At 44.4% G+C, this 20,341-nt stretch overlaps 1 protein-coding gene across 2 annotated transcripts in view; it reads left to right on the forward strand.

Annotated features, from left to right (window-relative positions):
- The first annotated feature begins 4,272 nt into the window (after positions 1-4,272).
- The window catches only part of LOC138765702 (substance-P receptor), a 187,495-nt gene continuing 171,426 nt past the window's right edge, over positions 4,273-20,341 (forward strand). For both annotated transcript variants that reach the window (XM_069942714.1, XM_069942704.1), the window contains exon 1: positions 4,273-4,962. In XM_069942714.1, the coding sequence (XP_069798815.1) occupies positions 4,577-4,962 (386 nt within the window). In that variant the 5' untranslated portion in view covers positions 4,273-4,576. The remainder of the gene's footprint in view (positions 4,963-20,341) is intronic.

Raw genomic sequence — 20,341 nt, forward strand, 5'->3', positions numbered from 1 at the left:
AAAGGAGGAATCTGATTGGTTGCTAGGGGCCACTGAGCCAGTTTCACTTTACACCATGTTTGATAAATCTCCCCCCATGTGTGTAAGGAAGATCATAACCTTCCGTTGACCTCTAGCTAACATCCGGCTGCTGGCATTTAAAAAAAAAAAAAAAAAAGCAATGGCATTTTTATTGGCGTTTTTTCCCGACTTTAAAGGAAGTAGATTTTGCCATTCTGCTTTCCCCTGGGTTTTGCCTTTGTACATACAGTATAATCAATGTTCACATGTTCACACAACATATGTTTTACATAAATCATGGCTGTTGTTGCAATTTGCAACAACGGCCGTGATTTATACAAAACATATGTCGTATTTGAATGAATGGAATCCCGGACGGAGATTATACATATAGGGGGGGGGGATTTACAAAGGATACGCCAGAGGCGTACGCAAAGATTAAGGTGCAGATTCGCCCCTTCTCCCTGGTGTATGCCCTTTTAGTGAATTCTGCCGGAGAATGGGGGCGGGGCCTAAGACTTAATAAATCCCCCCCATAGTATACACTCCGTCCAGGATTCCATCTGGCCACACGAAAAACTGACATGTCATTGAATAGCGGCTGCACAAGACATGTCAGTTCACACAATGGAGCGTGCGGCTCCGACTGCACACTCCATTGTATGCAGCAGTGAATTGGGATGTGGGCGCATCCGTGTGGATGCACCCCCACCCAATTCATCAGAAATTAAGATCATGATGATCTTCTCTGACACCGGCCGTTCTGTGACCCAGCCAGGTCTCATACCACGTGTGAACATGGCCAAAGAGTGTAATGGCATGCTCTTAAACATTTCCAGGGGGAATAAGAGAGGGGATTTACCTCTGCCGAATTTTCTGAGAAATACAAGTATTTACCAAGGTGGATCTTTCAGGAAAGCTAGAAAAATATAAAATGACGTCCTCAGGGCCACTTCTGCTGCAATAGTCACCAGGTGCCCTAGTCCTCATGGATCACAATCAACTAGTGACAGACTGCATTCAGGTGGGAGATGGAAAAAGCACAGAAACTATTCCACCAAACAACTTTATGGGTGACATTTTTTAAGACCACCATCTTAAAGTAGGCCTGCTTCCTTTCTCCCCACTGAATTTATTCAGACACCCCTTTGTAAATCTGGCAGGACCTGTGTCTGCCACACAGTGGGTGCAGAAATTTACAGCTTTTCTGGAGCAGATGTAGATTTCAGCCATGACTTACATGTTTTCAGGCGACAACCATGGTAAATTAGGAATGGGAGGTGGTGACGCCTCCTCCCTGCCTTGCTGTATGCCCACCTGCCCATCTGGCTGGTTTGCATGAAAATCTCTGACGTTCTCATAGTGTTTGCCAGGGCGCAGTTGATAAATGTGCCACTATGTAGCTAAATTTCCACCCACAGACTAGGTTCAGACTATATAAAAATGACAGCTGTCTTTAATAATAATGGCCGCCAGATGTTAGATGAGAGTCAATAGGGAAATATGAAATGCAAAATCCACACAAAATTTTGGGGTATGGCTGTTTTTTTCTAAGAATTTCTCATGTTTTTCTGCCTTTTTTCTCTTTTGCAGGATGTTTAGTTTTTTGTTTTTTCAAGAAGTAGTGAAATTTTTTCCCCCCTACCATCGACTTCTACATCAATATGCATATAGACATGGTGTTTTTCTAGCATTTTTAACCCCAATTCTTCAATAGAAATCCTAAAATCACAGTGCTTCATACTGGCCAGTGCCCAGAAATAGACGGGCGCTGTGTGTGGTAACCAGGCACCGGTTCAAAAAAAGGACCATGGCACTGGCATCCCTGTGATGGTGCTGATCCATTCATGTAAAAAACTTAAATCTATGGACCTGATGGTACATTCACTTTAAAAATGTTCTACACTGTTAGCCTATGTTCACACTTAGTATTTCCAGCAGTATTTTGGTAAGCCTTTTTTCAACTAAAATCATGAGTGGAACTGACAGGACAAAATTATGCGCCCAGTTTCTGTGTTTTTAACCCACTCCTGGTTATGATGGAAATACTATGCGTGAACATGGCCCTACAGTGTTCTAGCTTAGCATTGGCTGATCCCCTGAAGCCATATTCACTTGAGCTGCAATACCACACACAGACCACACACAAATAAAAATGAAAAAAAGGATACCCTAACACAGACTAGCCTACTTTGAAGGGGTACTTCGGCAATTTTTTTCTTTTAAATTAACTGATTTCAGAAAGTTATACAGATTTGTAATTTTCTTCTATTTAAAAATCTCAATTCTTCCCGCAGGAAGTGGTGTATTCTTCCCAGTCTGGCACAGTGCTCTTTGCTGCCACCTCTGTCCAAAATAGGAACTATCCAGAGAAGAAAAAGTTTTCTATTTGCTCCTGCTCTGGACAGTTCCTGTCTCGGACAGAGGTGGCAGCAGAGAACACTGTACCAGACTGGAAAGACTACACTACTTCCTGCAGGACATATAACAGCTGATAAGTACTGGAAGACTGGAGATTTTTAAACAGAAGTACAATACAAATCTCTATAACTTTCTAAAATAAGTTGATTTACAATTTCGCTGGAGTACCCTTTTAAATTGAGTACTGACCACAGCACCACACAGAGCTTATTCGCCATCCCATTACTGCCAGCCCCAGTACATTTACAATCTAATTTTCTGACCAGAGACACACACGTTCTTCCTCTCCATCCATGTCCTGTTCCTAAAAAGCAAGCTGCTGTCCACAGCAGCCTATATTATTATACGAAACCATGTGAATTGTTACTAAACATGCTCATAAAGATAACACTGCCCATGTGAATGTAATAAAATCTTTGCAGCCCTGCGAGATATGGCTGTGCTGCTATAGATAAGATATGCAGCATGTGCAGGATGCTTCCCCATGCCTTCTGTATGCCTGTCTGGAGCAAGCTGCCAGCTAGTGCCCAGTGATTAAATAGCACCAGGTGCAGCTGACGGTCTATGGTGTCCGCAGTTATTATTGGCTTCTAACGCATGCAAACTATGCTCCCAAAACGACCCCCTCCAGCCACTGTGCGTACATGTGGTCAATACCGCTGCTTGTAGGAATTGGAGTACTGCATAAAACTGTCGTTGTAGCATAGTTTGTAAGACTGGAGAAAGACACCCATCCATCTAACCACCCATCCAGCTCAGCCTATTATCCTGCAATGTTGATCCAGAGAAAGGCAAAAACTCCCATGAGGCACAAGTCAATTTTCCCTTATCTTAGGGGGGGAGAAAAGATTCCTTCCTGACTCCAAGTATGTCAATGAGAACCAATCCCTGGAAGAACAATCCATACTAGTTATCAGCCCGTAACACTGTAAAATCATCGGTTTTGTTTCAGGCGCAGAGACAACGTATCATTTTAATAAATACATTCTATTATATATGACAAGTCTGTGAGTGAGCTGGCAGGAGAATGCTGCAATGTGTAATGATAACCTTCACTTAAATGTAAATATATATATATATATATATATATATATATATATATATATATAGTGCTATCGTGTATTCGAGAGAATGGAGGAAAGAAAAACACTGTGAAAAGAATAAACATCTAAGAATTAAATAAATAAACATGTAACAATCATATAAATAAATAAAGAATAAACATTGTATAAATAAACATCGAATAATAAAATAAATAAACAAATTCACATCTAACAATAAAATAAGTAAATAAAAAACAATAAAATAAATAATAAATAAACATGTAACAATCATATAAATAAAGAAAAAACATTGTATAAATAAATAAACATCAAACAATAAAATAAATAAACAAATACATATCTAACAATGAAATAAATGATTAAACATCTCACAGTAAAGCAAACAGTGCTGCCTTGCTCACAAGAGCTTACACTCTTAAACCTGGTGTTCTTGCTTCATGTGCCTGCTATAGACAACACAATAGGCTAATACAAGCACAGAGCAAGCTTCCCAGTAAAGCACAGGTTAGCAGCATATCTAGAGCTGTATAGAATCCCTCTTCCATATGTGGTTACAAGGGGGTGTAGTCCCATGAGGGTGTGTGCCAGTCCTTCCCTGTGCACCCCAGTGTCCCATAGAGAGCCCTCAGCATATGTCTGCTGCCCTGCACCCAGGTCTTACCTCTGAGCTGAGCAGCAGCAGCAGCCTCACATAGCCATGCCCACTGTCACTAGTGCCCTCCCCTCTCAGTGACACTCACTTTAAATCCCATCTCAGCCTCTCATAGTAGTAGAACTCTAGAAACATGAATTACAGAGAAGGCTGTAGCAGAAGAAGGGGCATCACCACCACCAGTGTTCTGTAACCTGGAGGACCCTGCAGCCTTCATTCCCTGCTATACATTACAGAGTCCTCTCCTCTCAGCAGCTGCTGCAGATTGCACACATTCTGCATTGTTTTTACATATCCTTCTGTAAGAATTCCTATGGATGCATGAGGACTATCACAGCTTGCCCATGGAACTTGTGCCCTATGTAATGCCCACCCTTAGCTGACTGCACCTGGACTGTAAGTTTTTGTCCTTTGTTTTCCCCTTGATAAGACTTAAACCATGAATATCTCAATACAGAATGATTCATTCTATAATTCCACAAATGGCACAGAAAATGCCATCAACCCTTTTGTCCAGCCGCCCTGGCAGATAGCCCTTTGGGCTGTGGCATATTCCATCATAGTGATTATTTCTGTAGTTGGGAATATCATTGTCATGTGGATCATCTTAGCCCACAAAAGGATGAGGACTGTCACCAACTATTTCTTGGTCAACTTAGCTTTTGCTGAAGCTTCTATGTCAGCCTTCAACACTGTGGTGAACTTCACCTATGCCATCCATAACCACTGGTACTATGGACTGATCTACTGCAAATTCCATAACTTCTTCCCTATATCTGCTGTGTTCACCAGTATATACTCCATGACCGCAATAGCTCTGGACAGGTGAGACCTCTCTCTGTTAGTAACTTGTGTGACTGAGACTAAAATGGGAATTATCCAGGAAATCGGTATTGTATGGAATGACAAGTATTGTCAAACTTTAATTATATCGTATATGTAATGCCCCATTGTTATGTATATATGTTTTTGCCATGGGGCGTAATTGTCTGTGCATGTTAATGAATAGCTATTCTTGCCTGCAGCCCTATGTAACCATGGACAATGTAGTGTGACAGATTTTGCTAAATGACTTGCTCAACTCTGCTATATGTTGCATATATATATATATATATATATATATATATACGTGTGTATAAATATGTGTGTGTATTATCGCAGCATTGTATTACCAACACTTCTTACGTATCATATAAGCAAACTATATGTGCCCAATGGAAGACACAACAGTTGGCAGAGAACGTCTGAAAATTCCTGATACTGACTCATTAGAGGTAGAAGAGAGGAGCGTGTAAGGGAATTGGTCAGAGGCAGACATATGCCTTTCAGGCGTGAAGGATTGCATAGGGTCTAAGGGTTTATATCAGGTAACAAGCTGTCAGTATGTCCCTCCAGCTGTTCACAGGCAGTAAACATGTGTATCATTATGTGTCTATGCGTTACGCCAGTCCTGTTGCTTGTTAGTAATGAAATATATGACAGGCGGCAAAGTATATGGTAAAGTGCCCAGAAGCTGAGCCCTTGCTGATAGCACGTGTTATCTTTGGATTTTACATAGGACTACATGTAAACCTACTGAGATAACTTAATGGTGTGATCCATCACAGTGCGCAGAAATAACCGTCAAATGACACAGTCAACTCTGCTACATCTGTACGGAGAGTTCTGCGTGTTGGTTTAATAAATAGGATTTCTTATCTATAAGATTTGGCACCGTTACTGGTGCACTATGACTCTGCTCAATACACATGTTGCATGTAACATTAGTCCTATGTTGGATACTATACAGGTTTATATCAGTGTTTTAGGAAATGCCTGTCTCTTTAAGACATTGCTGGTACTTGTCAGAGGTAAAAGTATTCCATGGTGGAAACCTGTGCCATGTTCTGTCAGTGTCATAATGGAAGCGCTGCAGCAGCTTTAACTAACATAGAGAGAGGTAGGGACTGTGACTGTGCTGCTGGCAGCATGCAGATGCTGGTTATAGAGCTGGTAGAGGAGAAGAGGGTGCTGTGATGGTTCCCGACACACTGTCACAGCCCCCCAGCTCCGCTCATTCATCACACAGGTGCCAACAACTTTGCAGATGTCTCTGACCGTCCTTTATTCCCCGAATCCCTCTCACTTTGGGAATATTAGGGTATTGCTACTAATGCCCTTCCTGACTATAAACTCAGATTTTATACAATTTTGGTCATTTTTGTATGTTTTAACTTTGTTCTTATCGTACATCATGGAATAAATTGTTATACATAAAGATTGCATTATTAACGCAAACCATGAACACAATAGTTGTGGTTCCCTTCAATCAGATGGCGGCCATGCCCCTATATCTATATACTCTAATCAATGCTGAGTGGCTTGTTGGCATTCTGCCTGGCACCCACCACCTGGATCACATGTCATACCAGCACCCCCTCCCCTTAGCTATGCACCTGGATGTATGTGAGAGTAATTTCATACATATGCAATTCCCTAAGTGGCAAACATCAGATGTGTGAGTAGCCCAGTCGTGTGATTTATGCCATGGGCTGGGAGATTTATGGAACAGAAATCCTATCCGTGCATGTGTAAGTAGCTGAGCGTTCGCACCAGAGGCAACACTGTTATTAGATGAGTGTATTCCGCCTATATGGACATAAAGGAGACATTATTCTAAGGGAGAGGTTCGCGAAACTGCACTAATGTGTTTAGCAATTGCATAAATGGCAATTCCACATATCATTATTGGGATCTTATTCTTTGTCGATTTTCTGAGAATATTCTTAATTTCAGGATATCTATAAGAATCCCTTGCATGAGATAGTTGGGGAATCTGAAGGAGTAGTAGATGATTGGAACAAACTTCCAGCAGATGTGGTTGGTAAATCTATAATAACGCAATCTGCCTGGGATACACATATCTACGCTAAGATAGTAAGAAAACAAATACTAAAAAGGCAGCCTAGATGGACCCAGTGGTCTTTTTCTGCCAACAATCTTCTATGTTTCTATTTACTATACAACCTCTCAAGTGTGATATTGTAGGAGAGGACGTATGCCTTGAATTCTTGACTTGATGGATCTTCTATATCTAATCATGTTGCCACCATTGATCTACCTACTCAGCACAGCCAAGTGCTTAACCATCTTGCATTACAGTGTTAGCATGGCCGTCCTTTGTGGGAGTCAGTGGTGGTGATGGATTTTTGTACTTCGGTTATTACTCAGTCCATGTGAGAATGTTATAGAGTATTCAATGTGTATAAAATACAATGATCTATAATGATCTTTTCATCAGTAAGACTATGGGGGAGATTTATCAAACATGGTGTAAAGTGAAACTGGCTCAGTTGCCCCTAGCAACCAATCAGATTCCACCTTTCATTTTCCAAAGAATCTGTGAGTAAAGAAAGGTGAAATCTGATTGGTTGCTAGGGGCAACTAAGACAATTCTAAATCTCCCCCCTATGCGCATAGCCTGTTCCAGGGGTAGGGAAACTTGGTCCGCCAGCTGTTACCAAACTACAACTCCCATCATGCCTGGACAGGCAAAGCTTTAGCTGAAGAGCCAGTGTTCCCTACACATGCCTGGTATCATCTTCTAAGAAAGTCTTTTAAAGGGATTGTCCAGCGAAAATCTTTTTCTTTCATATCAACTGATTTCCAAAAATTATATAGATATGTAATTTAATTCTATTTAAAAATCTCAAGTCTTCCCATACTTATCAGCTGCTGTATATCCTACAGGAAATGGTGTTTTCTTTCCAGTCTGACACAGTGCTCTCTGCTGCTACCTCTGTCCATGAAAGGAACTGTCCAGACTCCAGAGCAATAGGAAATCCCCATAGAAAACCTTTCCTGCTCTGGACAGTTCCTGTCTCAGACAGAGGTGGCAGCAGAGAGCACTGTGTCAGACTGAAAAGAAAACAACACCTCCCACAGGACATAAAGCAGCTGATAAGTATGGGAAGACTTGAGATTTTCAACTAGAAGTAAATTACAAATCTATATAACTTTCTGAAACCAGTTGATTGGAAAGAAAAAGATTTTCGCTGGATAGTTCCTTTAAAAATCTAAAGGTGGTGCCAAACATTAAAAATTTGTTGGACTATCTGTACCCAATAGTGGTGGACCACTAACAAATCTAAATCTATTGGTGATAGATGACCTCATGTACTGTGTATGACCAGCTTAGGATGCCCATGTACATAAGAGAGCAGTATGCAGACCTACCCATGAATGTGCACACATGGCTGGAACCAGCATAGATGTTTATTCCAAGCTGTTATCTACTCATCAGTCAGAAGAAACTAGAAGATAGCGAAATCCAACATAACCGATCTTCATTTGCCATGACATCTGCTGTTTCAGTAAGGCGATTTCGGCAAGACCTGTCAACTTTAATTCAGTGTGTATAGGAAGCCTTCATATTCTCAAGGACTGAAAGAGACCCAGGGGCGTCCATTACATAGATAGATAAGTGACACCATAGAAGTACTTAATGAAGAAGTGATAACTGTAAGGCGGATGTGTTATCTCATGTACGGTAGATGGCCAGCAGCATACGTTTCTGTGAAACCTACCCCTCCATGAGAACATGTGTAGTATCACTGGGCAGCATCTTGTGTGCCCAAGTGTGTGTGTAAGATAAGCCGCATCATGCTGTGTATCATATATCTCATGTCAGAGCCTTGCTGTATAATGTACTGGATTCCTGTCATTGCCTTAGTGGAACTATGACCTGTTGCTTAACACTGCAGAATACTACTGTAAGACTGAATAGACTGTGTCTGGAGCAATGCCTTAGAGCAAGGGCTTTTATATATCTACTTATCTGCTAGATGTTTTGTATATACAGAAGATTTCTTTGGTTGTTATAGGGAATAACTGTGTTTAAGGCATACTTGCTTTTACAAAGTTTACAATAGTGACAATAGTATACAGGATATGCAGGGATTTGGTCAAGAGAATGTATATAGGCACGGTTATATATATGCAGCATGTACTGGCATACAGAAAGAATCTACAAGACAGTGAATGTGGGTTATGCTGCCATACTATATACCTAACTAAGGGTCCCAAACAGTATACACAAATAATGCTGGCATACTATATACCTAACTAAGGGCCCTATTCCACCGGACGATTATCGTTCAGATTATCGTTAAATCGTTCGAATCTAAACGATAATCGTTCGGTTGAAATGCAGTAACGATTAACGACCGAACGAGAAATCGTTGATCGCTTTATAAGACCTGGACCTATTTTTATCGTTGCTCGTTCGCAAAACGTTCGCAAATCGTTCGCATTGAATAAGACATCGTTCGGTCGTTCCCAATAGATACGAACGCAATAGCGAATAAATACGGAAGAAGAAACGATCACAATTACGATCATAAGTAACGATTATCGTTCCATGGAAATGAGTGAACGTTTTCAGGTCTTTCGCAATAGCGGTCGTTTGAGATCGTTAATCGTTAACGATTATGCTAACGATAATCGTCCGGTGGAATAGGGCCCTAAGGGTCCCAAACAGTATACACAAATAATGCTGGCATACTATATACCTAACTAATGGTGCCACACGGTATACACAGATAATGCTGATATAATATACGCCTTACTAATGGTCCTATACAATATACACAAATAATGCTGACATACTATATACATAACTAATGGTTCTATACAATATACATAAATAATGCTGTCATATACCTAACTAATGGCCCCATACAGTATACACATATACTATACTATATACCTAACTTATGGTCCCATAAAGTATACATAAATAATGCCACCATACTGCCTACCTAACTAATGGTCCCATACAGTATACAAAAATAATGCTGCCATACTATATACCTAACTAACATACTATATACCTAGCTAATGGCCCCATAAAGTGTACATAAATAATGCTGCCATACTATATACTAACCGGTGGTCCCATAAAGTGTACATAAATAATGCAACCATACTACATACCTAACTAATGGTTCCATACAGCATACATTAATAATGCTGCCATACTATATAACTACCTAAAGGTCCCATACAGTATACATGAATAATACTATATACAGTTCCTAACTAATGGTCCTATACAATATACAAAAATAAACCCGCCATACTACAGTATATACCTATCTAATGGTCCCATACAGTATACATAAATAATGCTGCCATACTATATAACTAGTATACTAAATACCTACCTCATGGTCCCATACAGTATCCATAAATAATGCTGCCATACTAAATATCTAACTGACATACTATACACCTACCTAATGGTCCCATACAGTGTACATAAATAATGTTGTCATACTGTACAAAGAAGCAATATTGTTATCAGTACAACAAAACACACCCATATAGACATAGCAGAAGTGTCGCCATGAACAGTACCGTAGCCAGGCCATTGGGAGAGAATGAAGAGCAGATCATACAGGGAGGTAAACAGAGGCAGCGGTGTCTCTGGACTAAGGCATGATGGGGCAGCGGTGTCTCTTGACTAAGGCATGATGGGGCAGCGGTGTCTCTGGACTAAGGCATGATGGGGCAGCGGTGTTTCTGGATTAAGGCATGATGGGGCAGCGGTGTCTCTGGACTAAGGCATGATGGGGCAGCAGTGTCTCTGGACTAAGGCATTATGGGGCAGCAGTGTCTCTGGACTAAGGCATGATGGGGCAGCGGTGTCTCTGGACTAAGGCATGATGGGGCAGTGGTGTCTCTGGACTAAGGCATGATGGGGCAGCGGTGTCTCTGGACTAAGGCATTATGGGACAGCGGTGTCTCTTGACTAAGGCAAGATGGGGCAGCGGTGTCTCTGGAGTAAGGCATGATGGGGCAGCGGTGTTTTTGGACTAAGGCATGATGGGGCAGCGGTGTCTCTTGACTAAGGCATAATGGTGCAGCGGTGTCTCTGGACTAAGGCATGATGGGGCAGCGGTGTCTCTGGACTAAGGCATGATGGGGCAGCGGTGTCTCTTGACTAAGGCATGATGGGGCAGCGGTGTCTCTGGACTAAGGCATTATGGGGCAGCGGTGTCTCTGGACTAAGGCATGATGGGGCAGCGGTGTCCCTGGACTAAGGCATGATGGGGCAGCGGTGTCTCTGGACTAAGGCATGAAGGGGCAGCGGTTTCTCTGGATTAAGGCATGATGGGGCAGCGGTGTCTCTGGACTAAGGCATGATGGGGCAGCGGTGTCTCTGGACTAAGGCATGATGGGGCAGCGGTGTCTCTGGACTAAGGCATGATGGGGCAGCGGTGTTTCTGGATTAAGGCATGATGGGGCAGCGGTGTTTCTGGATTAAGGCATGATGGGGCAGCGGCAGTGTCGGACTGGAGTGCCTTGGGCCCACCAGGGGAAATCATTCTTAGGGCCCACCCTTCAGCCACCATACTTATCTATGGTAACATTAATAAGGGTCCAATTACACTGCGTGATTTGGGGCAGTATGGGGCTGCAAACGATTGCTAATCAGCAGGGCAGGAATACACAGAGATGTGCAGCCGACAGCAATGATTTTTACAGCCGCACAAAAGATCAAATCAGCCGACTATGGGGCATTTGCTTGTCAGCTGATCTCTGACACTTTTACATGGGGCTTCCTAGGAGCGCTTGTTACCGATAATTGGCCGGTGTAATTGGGCTATAAGACAATTTCCTTTGTATGATAACACTGTATACTTAGATACAAAAGTCATACAGCTACCAATGACACCAGTATATAAAGAGCAAATATCCCCACACATATTACCGCCATACTATTACTGACCAGATCCTGTATACTGAGACTGATTTTACCAATAATACCATTATATAGGCGGGAAATATTATCACCATACATATTACCGCCACAATTACCGCCATACTGTTACTGACCAGATCCTGTATACTGAGAGTGATATTACTAATAATACCAGTATATCAGAGGGAAATATTATCACCATACATATTACCGCCATACTGTTACTGAACAAATCCTGTATACCAATAATACCAGTATACAAGGGGAAAATATTACCGCCACACCACAACCAATACCATCACTATATTGTTACTGACCAAATCTAGTATACTAAGAACAATAAAAAACAGTACCGGATTACAAGCAACAAATACCACCACATACTGACAAATACCACCACATACTGACTAACGCCACCACTGCTACTGACTAATACCACCACATACTGACTAACACCACCACTGCTACTGAATAAGATTCACTGTACACAGATCACCATCACCTCATCCAGTCATATAGAGGTAGACACAGCTCTACACAGGTTCTATACACCATATACATTACAGTGCAAATATATCAGGTGACTCACAGGGGACGTCTTTTCTGATCGGAGTTCTTCCCTTTTCATCTTCTCCATCCGTCCTGGGCCATAATGAGAACTTCTATGAGCCACGAATCCACAGAATCTGCCAGAGAAACATATTAGGCTCCTCACTATGTCACCATCCTCATCTCTCTACAAACTGCACATCTGTATTGGCCCCTGTACGCCCTCACTCTCTCTCTCTCTCTCTCTCTCTCTCTCTCTCTATATATATATATATATTCCTTACAGTATATGGTCCCCCCTCTGTTGTCCCCCTTATAAATGGCACCCCATATTGTCCATCCCCCATATAGGTACCCCCCTTATGCTGTCCATCCCCATATATATAGCCCCCTCAAGTTGTCCTTCTTCAATATAGATATCCTCATGTCCATTCACCCCATATGGCCCCCTCATGTTGTCGATTCCTCAGTAATAGCCCCCTCATGTTGTCCATTGCCCCCTATAGCCCCCTCATGTTGTCCAACCCCCCATAGCCCCCTCATGTTTTCCATCTCCCCATAGCCCCCTCATGTTGTCCATCCCCCCCATAGCCCCCTCATGTTTTCCATTCCCACTATAGCCCTCTCATGTTGTCCATCCCCCCCTATAGCCCCCTCATGTTGTCCATCCCCCCCTATAGCCCCCTCATGTTGTCCACCCCCCCCTATAGCCCCCTCATGTTTTCCATCTCCCCCCTATAGCCCCCTCATGTTGTCCATCTCCCCCCATAGCCCTCTCATGTTGTCCATCCCCCCGTATAGCCCCCTCATGTTGTCCATCCCCCCCTATAGCCCCCTCATGTTGTCCACCCCCCCTATAGCCCCCTCATGTTTTCCATCTCCCCCTATAGCCCCCTCATGTTGTCCATCCCCCCCTATAGCCCCCTCATGTTGTCCATCTCCCCCCTATAGCCCCTCATGTTGTCCATCCCCCCCTATAGCCCCCTCATGTTGTCCATCCCCCCCTATTGCCCCCTCATGTTGTCCATCCCCCCCTATAGCCCCCTCATGTTGTCCATCCCCCCCTATAGCCCCCTCATGTTGTCCATCCCCCCCTATAGCCCCCTCATGTTGTCCATCCCCCCCTATAGCCCCCTCATGTTGTCCATCTCCCCCCTATAGCCCCCTCATGTTGTCCATCTCCCCCCCATGTTGTCCATCTCCTCCCCATGTTGTCCATCCCCCCCCTCATGTTGTCCATCTCTCCCCCTCATGTTGTCCATCTCCCCCCCTCATGTTGTCCATCTCTCCCCCTCATGTTGTCCATCTCTCCCCCCCCATGTTGTCCATCTCTCCCCCTCATGTTGTCCATCTCTCCTCCCCATGTTGTCCATCTCTCCCCCACCCACCTCATGTTGTCCATCTCTCCCCCACCCCCCTCATGTTGTCCATCTCTCCCCTCCCCTCATGTTGTCCATCTCTCCCCCACCCCCCTCATGTTGTCCATCTCCCCCCCCATGTTGTCCATCTCCCCCCCCCCATGTTGTCCATCTCTCCCCCATGTTGTCCATCTCCCCCCCCCATGTTGTCCATCTCCCCCCCCCCTCATGTTGTCCATCTCTCCCCCATGTTGTCCATCTCCCCCCCCCCTCATGTTGTCCATCTCTCCCCTCCCCATGCTGTCCATCTCCCCCCCCCCATGTTGTCCATCTCTCCCCCCTCATGTTGTCCATCTCCCCCCCATGTTGTCCATCTCTTACCATGTTGTCCATCTCGCCCCTCATGTTGTCCATCTCCCCCCCCCTCATGTTGTCCATCTCTCCCCTCCCCATGTTGTCCATCTCCCCCCCCCATGTTGTCCATCTCCCCCCCCCCATGTTGTCCATCCCCCCCCCCCATGTTGTCAGTCTCCCCCCCCCCCATGTTGTCCATCTCCCCCCCCCATGTTGTCAGTCTCCCCCCCTCATGTTGTCCATCTCTCCCCCCCATGTTGTCCATCTCTCCCCCATGTTGTCCATCTCCCCCCCCCTCATGTTGTCCATCTCCCCCCCCTCTCATGTTGTCCATCTCTCCCCCATGTTGTCCATCTTCCCCCCCTCATGTTGTCCATCTCTCCCCCCACCCCATGTTGTCCATCTCTCCCCCCTCATGTTGTCCATCTCTCCTCCCCATGTTGTCCATCTCTCCCTCACCCACCTCATGTTGTCCATCTCTCCCCCACCCCCCTCATGTTGTCCATCTCTCCCCTCCCCTCATGTTGTCCATCTCTCCCCCACCCCCCTCATGTTGTCCATCTCTCCCCCACCCCCCTCATGTTGTCCATCTCTCCCCCACCCCCCTCATGTTGTCCATCTCTCCCCCACCCCCCTCATGTTGTCCATCTCTCCCCCACCCCCCTCATGTTGTCCATCTCTCCCCCACCCCCCTCATGTTGTCCATCTCCCCCCTATGATAAAAAAAAAACTAAACCGAAACTCAACTCACCTGTCAACACGCTGCCCCGTCGTTGGTCTCTTCTCCTCTGTTCCCCGACAGACGAGCAGCTCCTGGTCCTGGACAGCGCCATCAACACTGAGCTCCGTGCGCGCCGCAGCGGCTGGGACTTCCGGTATGCGCTACTCGAACCGGAAGTCCTAGCAGCCGCACCGCACACAGAGCTCAGTGGTGATGACGCTGCCGGGACCAGCAGCTGCTCATCTGTCGGGGCGGCGGCGGCAGCACCCTTGTGATCGCAAGCTTGCGATCACAAGGAAGGGAAGGTGCCGGCCAGCTATCGGCGGCTGAGTGGGCCCCCCAGGAGCACGGGGGCCCCCGATGCGGGGGGACCGTGCTCCCTGACTGGGGGGCGGGGCCTACTCCTGCTTGGGGCCCACCGGGGGTTTCCCCGGTCCCCCGGTGGCCCAGTACGCCCCTGGGCAGCGGTGTCTCTGGACTAAGGCATGATGGGGCAGCGGTGTCTCTGGACTAAGGCATGATGGTGCAGCGGTGTCTCTGGACTAAGGCATGATGGGGCAGCGGTGTCTCTGGACTAAGGCATGATGGGGCAGTGGTGTCTCTGGACTAAGGCATGATGGGGCAGTGGTGTCCCTTGACTAAGGCATGATGGGGCAGCGGTGTCTCTGGACTAAGGCATGATGGGGCAGCGGTGTCTCTGGACTAAGGCATGATGGGGCAGCGGTGTCTCTGGACTAAGGCATGATGGGGCAGTAATGTCTCTGGACTAAGGCATTATGGGGCAGCGGTGTTCCTTGACTAAGGCATGAAGGGGCAGCGGTGTCTCTGGACTAAGGCATGATGGGGCAGCGGTGTCTCTGGACTAAGGCATGATGGGGCAGCGGTGTCTTTGGACTAAGGTATGATGGGGCAGTAATGTCTCTGGACTAAGGCATTATGGGGCAGCGGTGTCCCTTGACTAAGGCATGAAGGGGCAGCGGTGTCTCTGGACTAAGGCATGATGGGGCAGCGGTGTCTCTGGACTAAGGCATGATGGGGCAGTGGTGTCTCTGGAGTAAGGCATGATGGGGCAGCGGTGTTTTTGGATTAAGGCATGATGGAGCAGCGGTGTCTCTGGACTAAGGCATGATGGGGCAGCAGTGTCTCTTGACTAAGGCATGATGGGGCAGGGGTTCTTGGGAACATCTCTGCCTCTTTGCCTGAGGGAAAGTAAATTGAGCCGAGTCCCTCCCCTATTTATGGTTAAAGTTACATCCACATCTGCTGGCAAGTGTCTCTGCAATCGTTTATAAACTATACCAGTCCCAGTTCACCATTTTTATTTTGAGACCATCTTGAACAGAGGAGATTATTGGTCATCTTGAAGTTTTCATTTTTCCCTCCAGTGGTTAAGCCATTGATTGCAAGGTCTTCTATCAAAAAGACTCCATACAATACACCTGCCCTTAAAAGGTTATATCATCTGGACAGCCACCTTATAGGGATCGTTTAGTCTACAACCCTCATTTCATATACCGTGTAGGTATGCAGATGCTGAGTGTTACAATTATATACAGTGTATCCACCGTGGTACTCCAAACAAATATTACTATATCCATTTCTCATCTGTCTGGCATCTCATTGTAATGTTGGCTCCTGATGAACACCCCCATTCCCATGAAACTTCCATAATGAATTGCCTAATTTCCCATGAGATGGTGCTGCAGGAATGGCCAACATTTCAACTTATTTTGGCAATTATTGAGACTTTGGGCTACAACACAAATCCTAAAAATTTATTTTTGAAAATGAGATGGTACCAAGCCATGCGTCAAACCAATTATGGCTACAGAACACATATACCTTATGTTTGTAAGGGTATATGCACACTGAGAAAATGTTGCGGATAACCCTGCACAGATTCCATCGCTCGTCCCTGCTCTCCCGATGGGCTCTCCACCCGTCCCATAGACTCTATTCTATGGTCAGGCGAATTCCGCTGTCCGCCCAAGGAATTGACATGTTCATTCTTTGGGCGGATGACGAAATCCGCCTGAGCATAGATTGAAGCCTATGAGACGGGCGGAACTTCAAGTGGGAGTGCGGGGAGGGTGAGCGACCAAGTCCGCATGGAGTTATTTGTGGCATTTAATCAGTAAAACTTTAGGAACTAAGCGACTTTTCCTATTGAGTTAAATTAGGAAGAAAAGAAAAAAAACTTTTTGGAATATAAAGTGACCATTTTATGTTGTTTTGTCCTGACTGTCAATGAACGTTTGGTCAGCAGTATATTGTCAAGGGATCCTTCTAACATGTAGGGTCGTCCAAAGTGGACGCTTTTGAGAGTGCTGTAGCAGACACCTACCTACTGATATACCCTCCCCATATGAATGGAGACAGGTGAGCATACAGTTAAGGAGTGAGAAGAATACAATATGATATTCTGTACCTTGTATACTCATCAGTGCAATATATGCACAGACACACAACCACATCTACATTAACGGAGAGGACAGGCTGTCTGATGCAAGACTTTCTGCAGTTCTCTGCCTCCGTTAATCTCTTTAACTAATGAAATTGGTCTTTTTACACGAACCAGTCTCCGGAGGAAGGTTTGTTTAACCCCTGGACACAGGGGAGCAGCTAGTCAGCCGGGCAACCGAGCAGAAAACAAATCTGTAAAACGCTTTGCTTCATCAATACAGAATGATCCCACGCCTCATTTATTTGTGTGATGGGGGGCGGGAGACATCCCTGGCATCTATAGTATGGTATTCAGGAATTCCTGTGTATATGGGGGCACTGAATAATACGAGGGGCACAATGACTAGCTCAGTGTATATAGATGTACACACATCTGTTCCTTGTTAGCAGGAGACTTATCATCTGTGCACGAGATCTCACCGCAAAGGAGATCCAGACTGTGTTTTTGTCTCTTTGCTCTTCCTAATGTTGTATGTATAGCGATAGGGTTTATTAATATTTCATTCTCATAAGCAGTCAGCCATAATGAGAGCTGCTTAAAAAGCTCTGACTTTATTACCGGAAGTGCCAACGCTGTCTGTCAGCAGGACTGTACATTGGTGGGGGCATCTATGGTAGTGCCGCATTGGAGAGAATCTGCAATATCCTGATATTTTACATGGGAGCCAGATGGGGTGTTTTATCGTATTAAGTGCTTTGTCTGTAATCTATCTATCTATCTGTCTGTCTATCTCCTATCTTTGTCTCAGTCTTTGGACCAGTGACATGCATGCCCACTCTGTTCATTTAGGGCTACAATTTCTAGGGGTCAGCAGGTGTCCCATTGGTTATACTTCCATTAATTAGCAAGATAGGGGATTTGCAAGTGAGAACACCCCTATAACTGTTTACTATACTACAATGGTGAGCAGGCAATGGAGCAATGAGAGTACCGAGTGGAGTAAGACCACAGCCATTGACAACTGTGCTCTACTGATGGGAGAGCGTTGGGGCCACGATGATCAATAAAGAGAAGTAAACATAGCTGGAAATTTAGAGAAAAGGGATCTATGACAAAACTTAGAGTGATTTCACTTAATGCTTTTTTTTCATTTGTTCTTTTTTTTTTTTTTTTTTTTGGTTATATGGATTGTCAAAAGGACGTCTTCTCATGTTCTGCCAGATGGGGGATGTTCAGTGTCCTTAGATGCTTCAATTGTACGTGACAGGCACCTAAAAAAGGAGCTGCCAGACAATATTTTGCCAGTGCCAGAATAATCAAGTCAAAACAAATTAGTAAAACAGCTCGATGAACGCACTTGAATAAAGGTAACTGATACATTCTCATCACATGATATCATTGACTCTAGGAATTCACAAAACTAGTCTAAGTTGCATCATCAGCCATTGACTGAATCTGATGTAAGACTATATAAAACCCCAGCCAATCCTCTACTTTGCCCTCTACTGTGGAACCAAAATCTGAAAGCTGGTATTCACATTGGGACAAAGAACCAGCTACTTCATTAATAGACCTAGAAACGTGACAGTCCGTAACCTAAATGTTTATTATTAAGCAAAGAATAACTAAAAAGTTTTCCACTAGCTTGCACTTGGCTTAATAGTATATAATATTCCTTTGTTATATTTGTGAATGATTCTATTGTTAGAAAATATGACCCAAAGCACTAATAACACTGTAACTCCAACAGTGTTAGACTCTTAGGAAGTCACTGTTCTACCCATCACGTACTATCAAATAACGCTCCAAAGCCTTATCTCTCCATATCTTCTGCCCCTGGAGATGACCAACCATTAGAACTATACAGAATACCCTGCCAACCTGCCAAATGTTTGTTCTTTCACTTGGTTATCTTAACATGATATTTAGAATTCTCAATTTCTGCAATTTGCATAGCCGCCCTTCTGCAGAAAACTTTCCCAACTTTGCATTAGAGGGGTTATCCGGGTAACCAAAATAATATTCTAAAAAAAAAAATCCCCCTTCCCAATACCACCCTATGTCTAATATACTGTAATACTGAATAAACTATCTTGCACCCTTTCCCTATTTTTTTCTACTTCTTATCCGCTCTGAAAGTCAAATTTTTTTTACTCTGGGTTCACTCTGACCACGCTCAGCTTGCTCTTCCCCCCTCCCTTTGTAGTCACAGGACATGTGATCTCCTCTCTGGGGGCTGGGTTAGCTGTCTATTGTCTTGGTAACCCAACCCCCAGGAGACATAATCTGCATCATTTCCATGTACCTGTGCTGCTTCCATAGATGTGTTATGCTAGAATCACACAAAGCTGTTTTTTGTGCCCAAACCAGAAGTGGATCCAACAGAGAAAAAAAAGTACAAGTCCTTACTTTATATTTTCCATCCCAGTAAACATATTAAAAAGACCTGGGAATTTACGAGGGCCCAGAAATCATCTAAATAGTGGATAACACAACCTTGGAGACACCCCCAATCCATTGCTCAGTCCAAAAATCTACAAAAAGCTTCAATATAAAAACACAAGTGAACATCTATCCACGTAAAAAATAACCTTGAAACTTGAACCCAAGGGAATTAAACCTAATTAGATATCTGATTTTGTCAAAAAGCCACTTGACCAACGGCTTTACCAAATCAATGACTTGATCAAAAGTCGCATAATAGACTGACGATAAGGGCTGGGTTTACTAAGACCGATGTTTTAGAGTCAAGTCTAGTTAATCCCCGCCAATGCATGATGTACTGGATTTATCATGAGACACATGCATATCTGAGGTCGCCCCAGGTGCCTTTCTGATATCTACACCAACTAGGACCTGTTGTCTGTTGTTAGTAATAAATCCTTTGTTGTTTTATGACAAATCCCATCCGGCCACAACTAAAAATTCTGTGCAAGCAGGGGATGGGGGAAAATAATCCAAATCTCTCCCCCCCCCCCCCTCTGTTCACCATCGGGACTCTGCAATGTTATTACAGAGTACTGATGGTAGCCATGGACAGAGGTGGCCTGAGGCCTCCTGACTACGGATGCTGG

This window comes from Dendropsophus ebraccatus, chromosome 1 (genome assembly GCF_027789765.1).
Source record: "Dendropsophus ebraccatus isolate aDenEbr1 chromosome 1, aDenEbr1.pat, whole genome shotgun sequence".
In the NCBI taxonomy this organism is placed as follows: domain Eukaryota; kingdom Metazoa; phylum Chordata; class Amphibia; order Anura; family Hylidae; genus Dendropsophus; species Dendropsophus ebraccatus.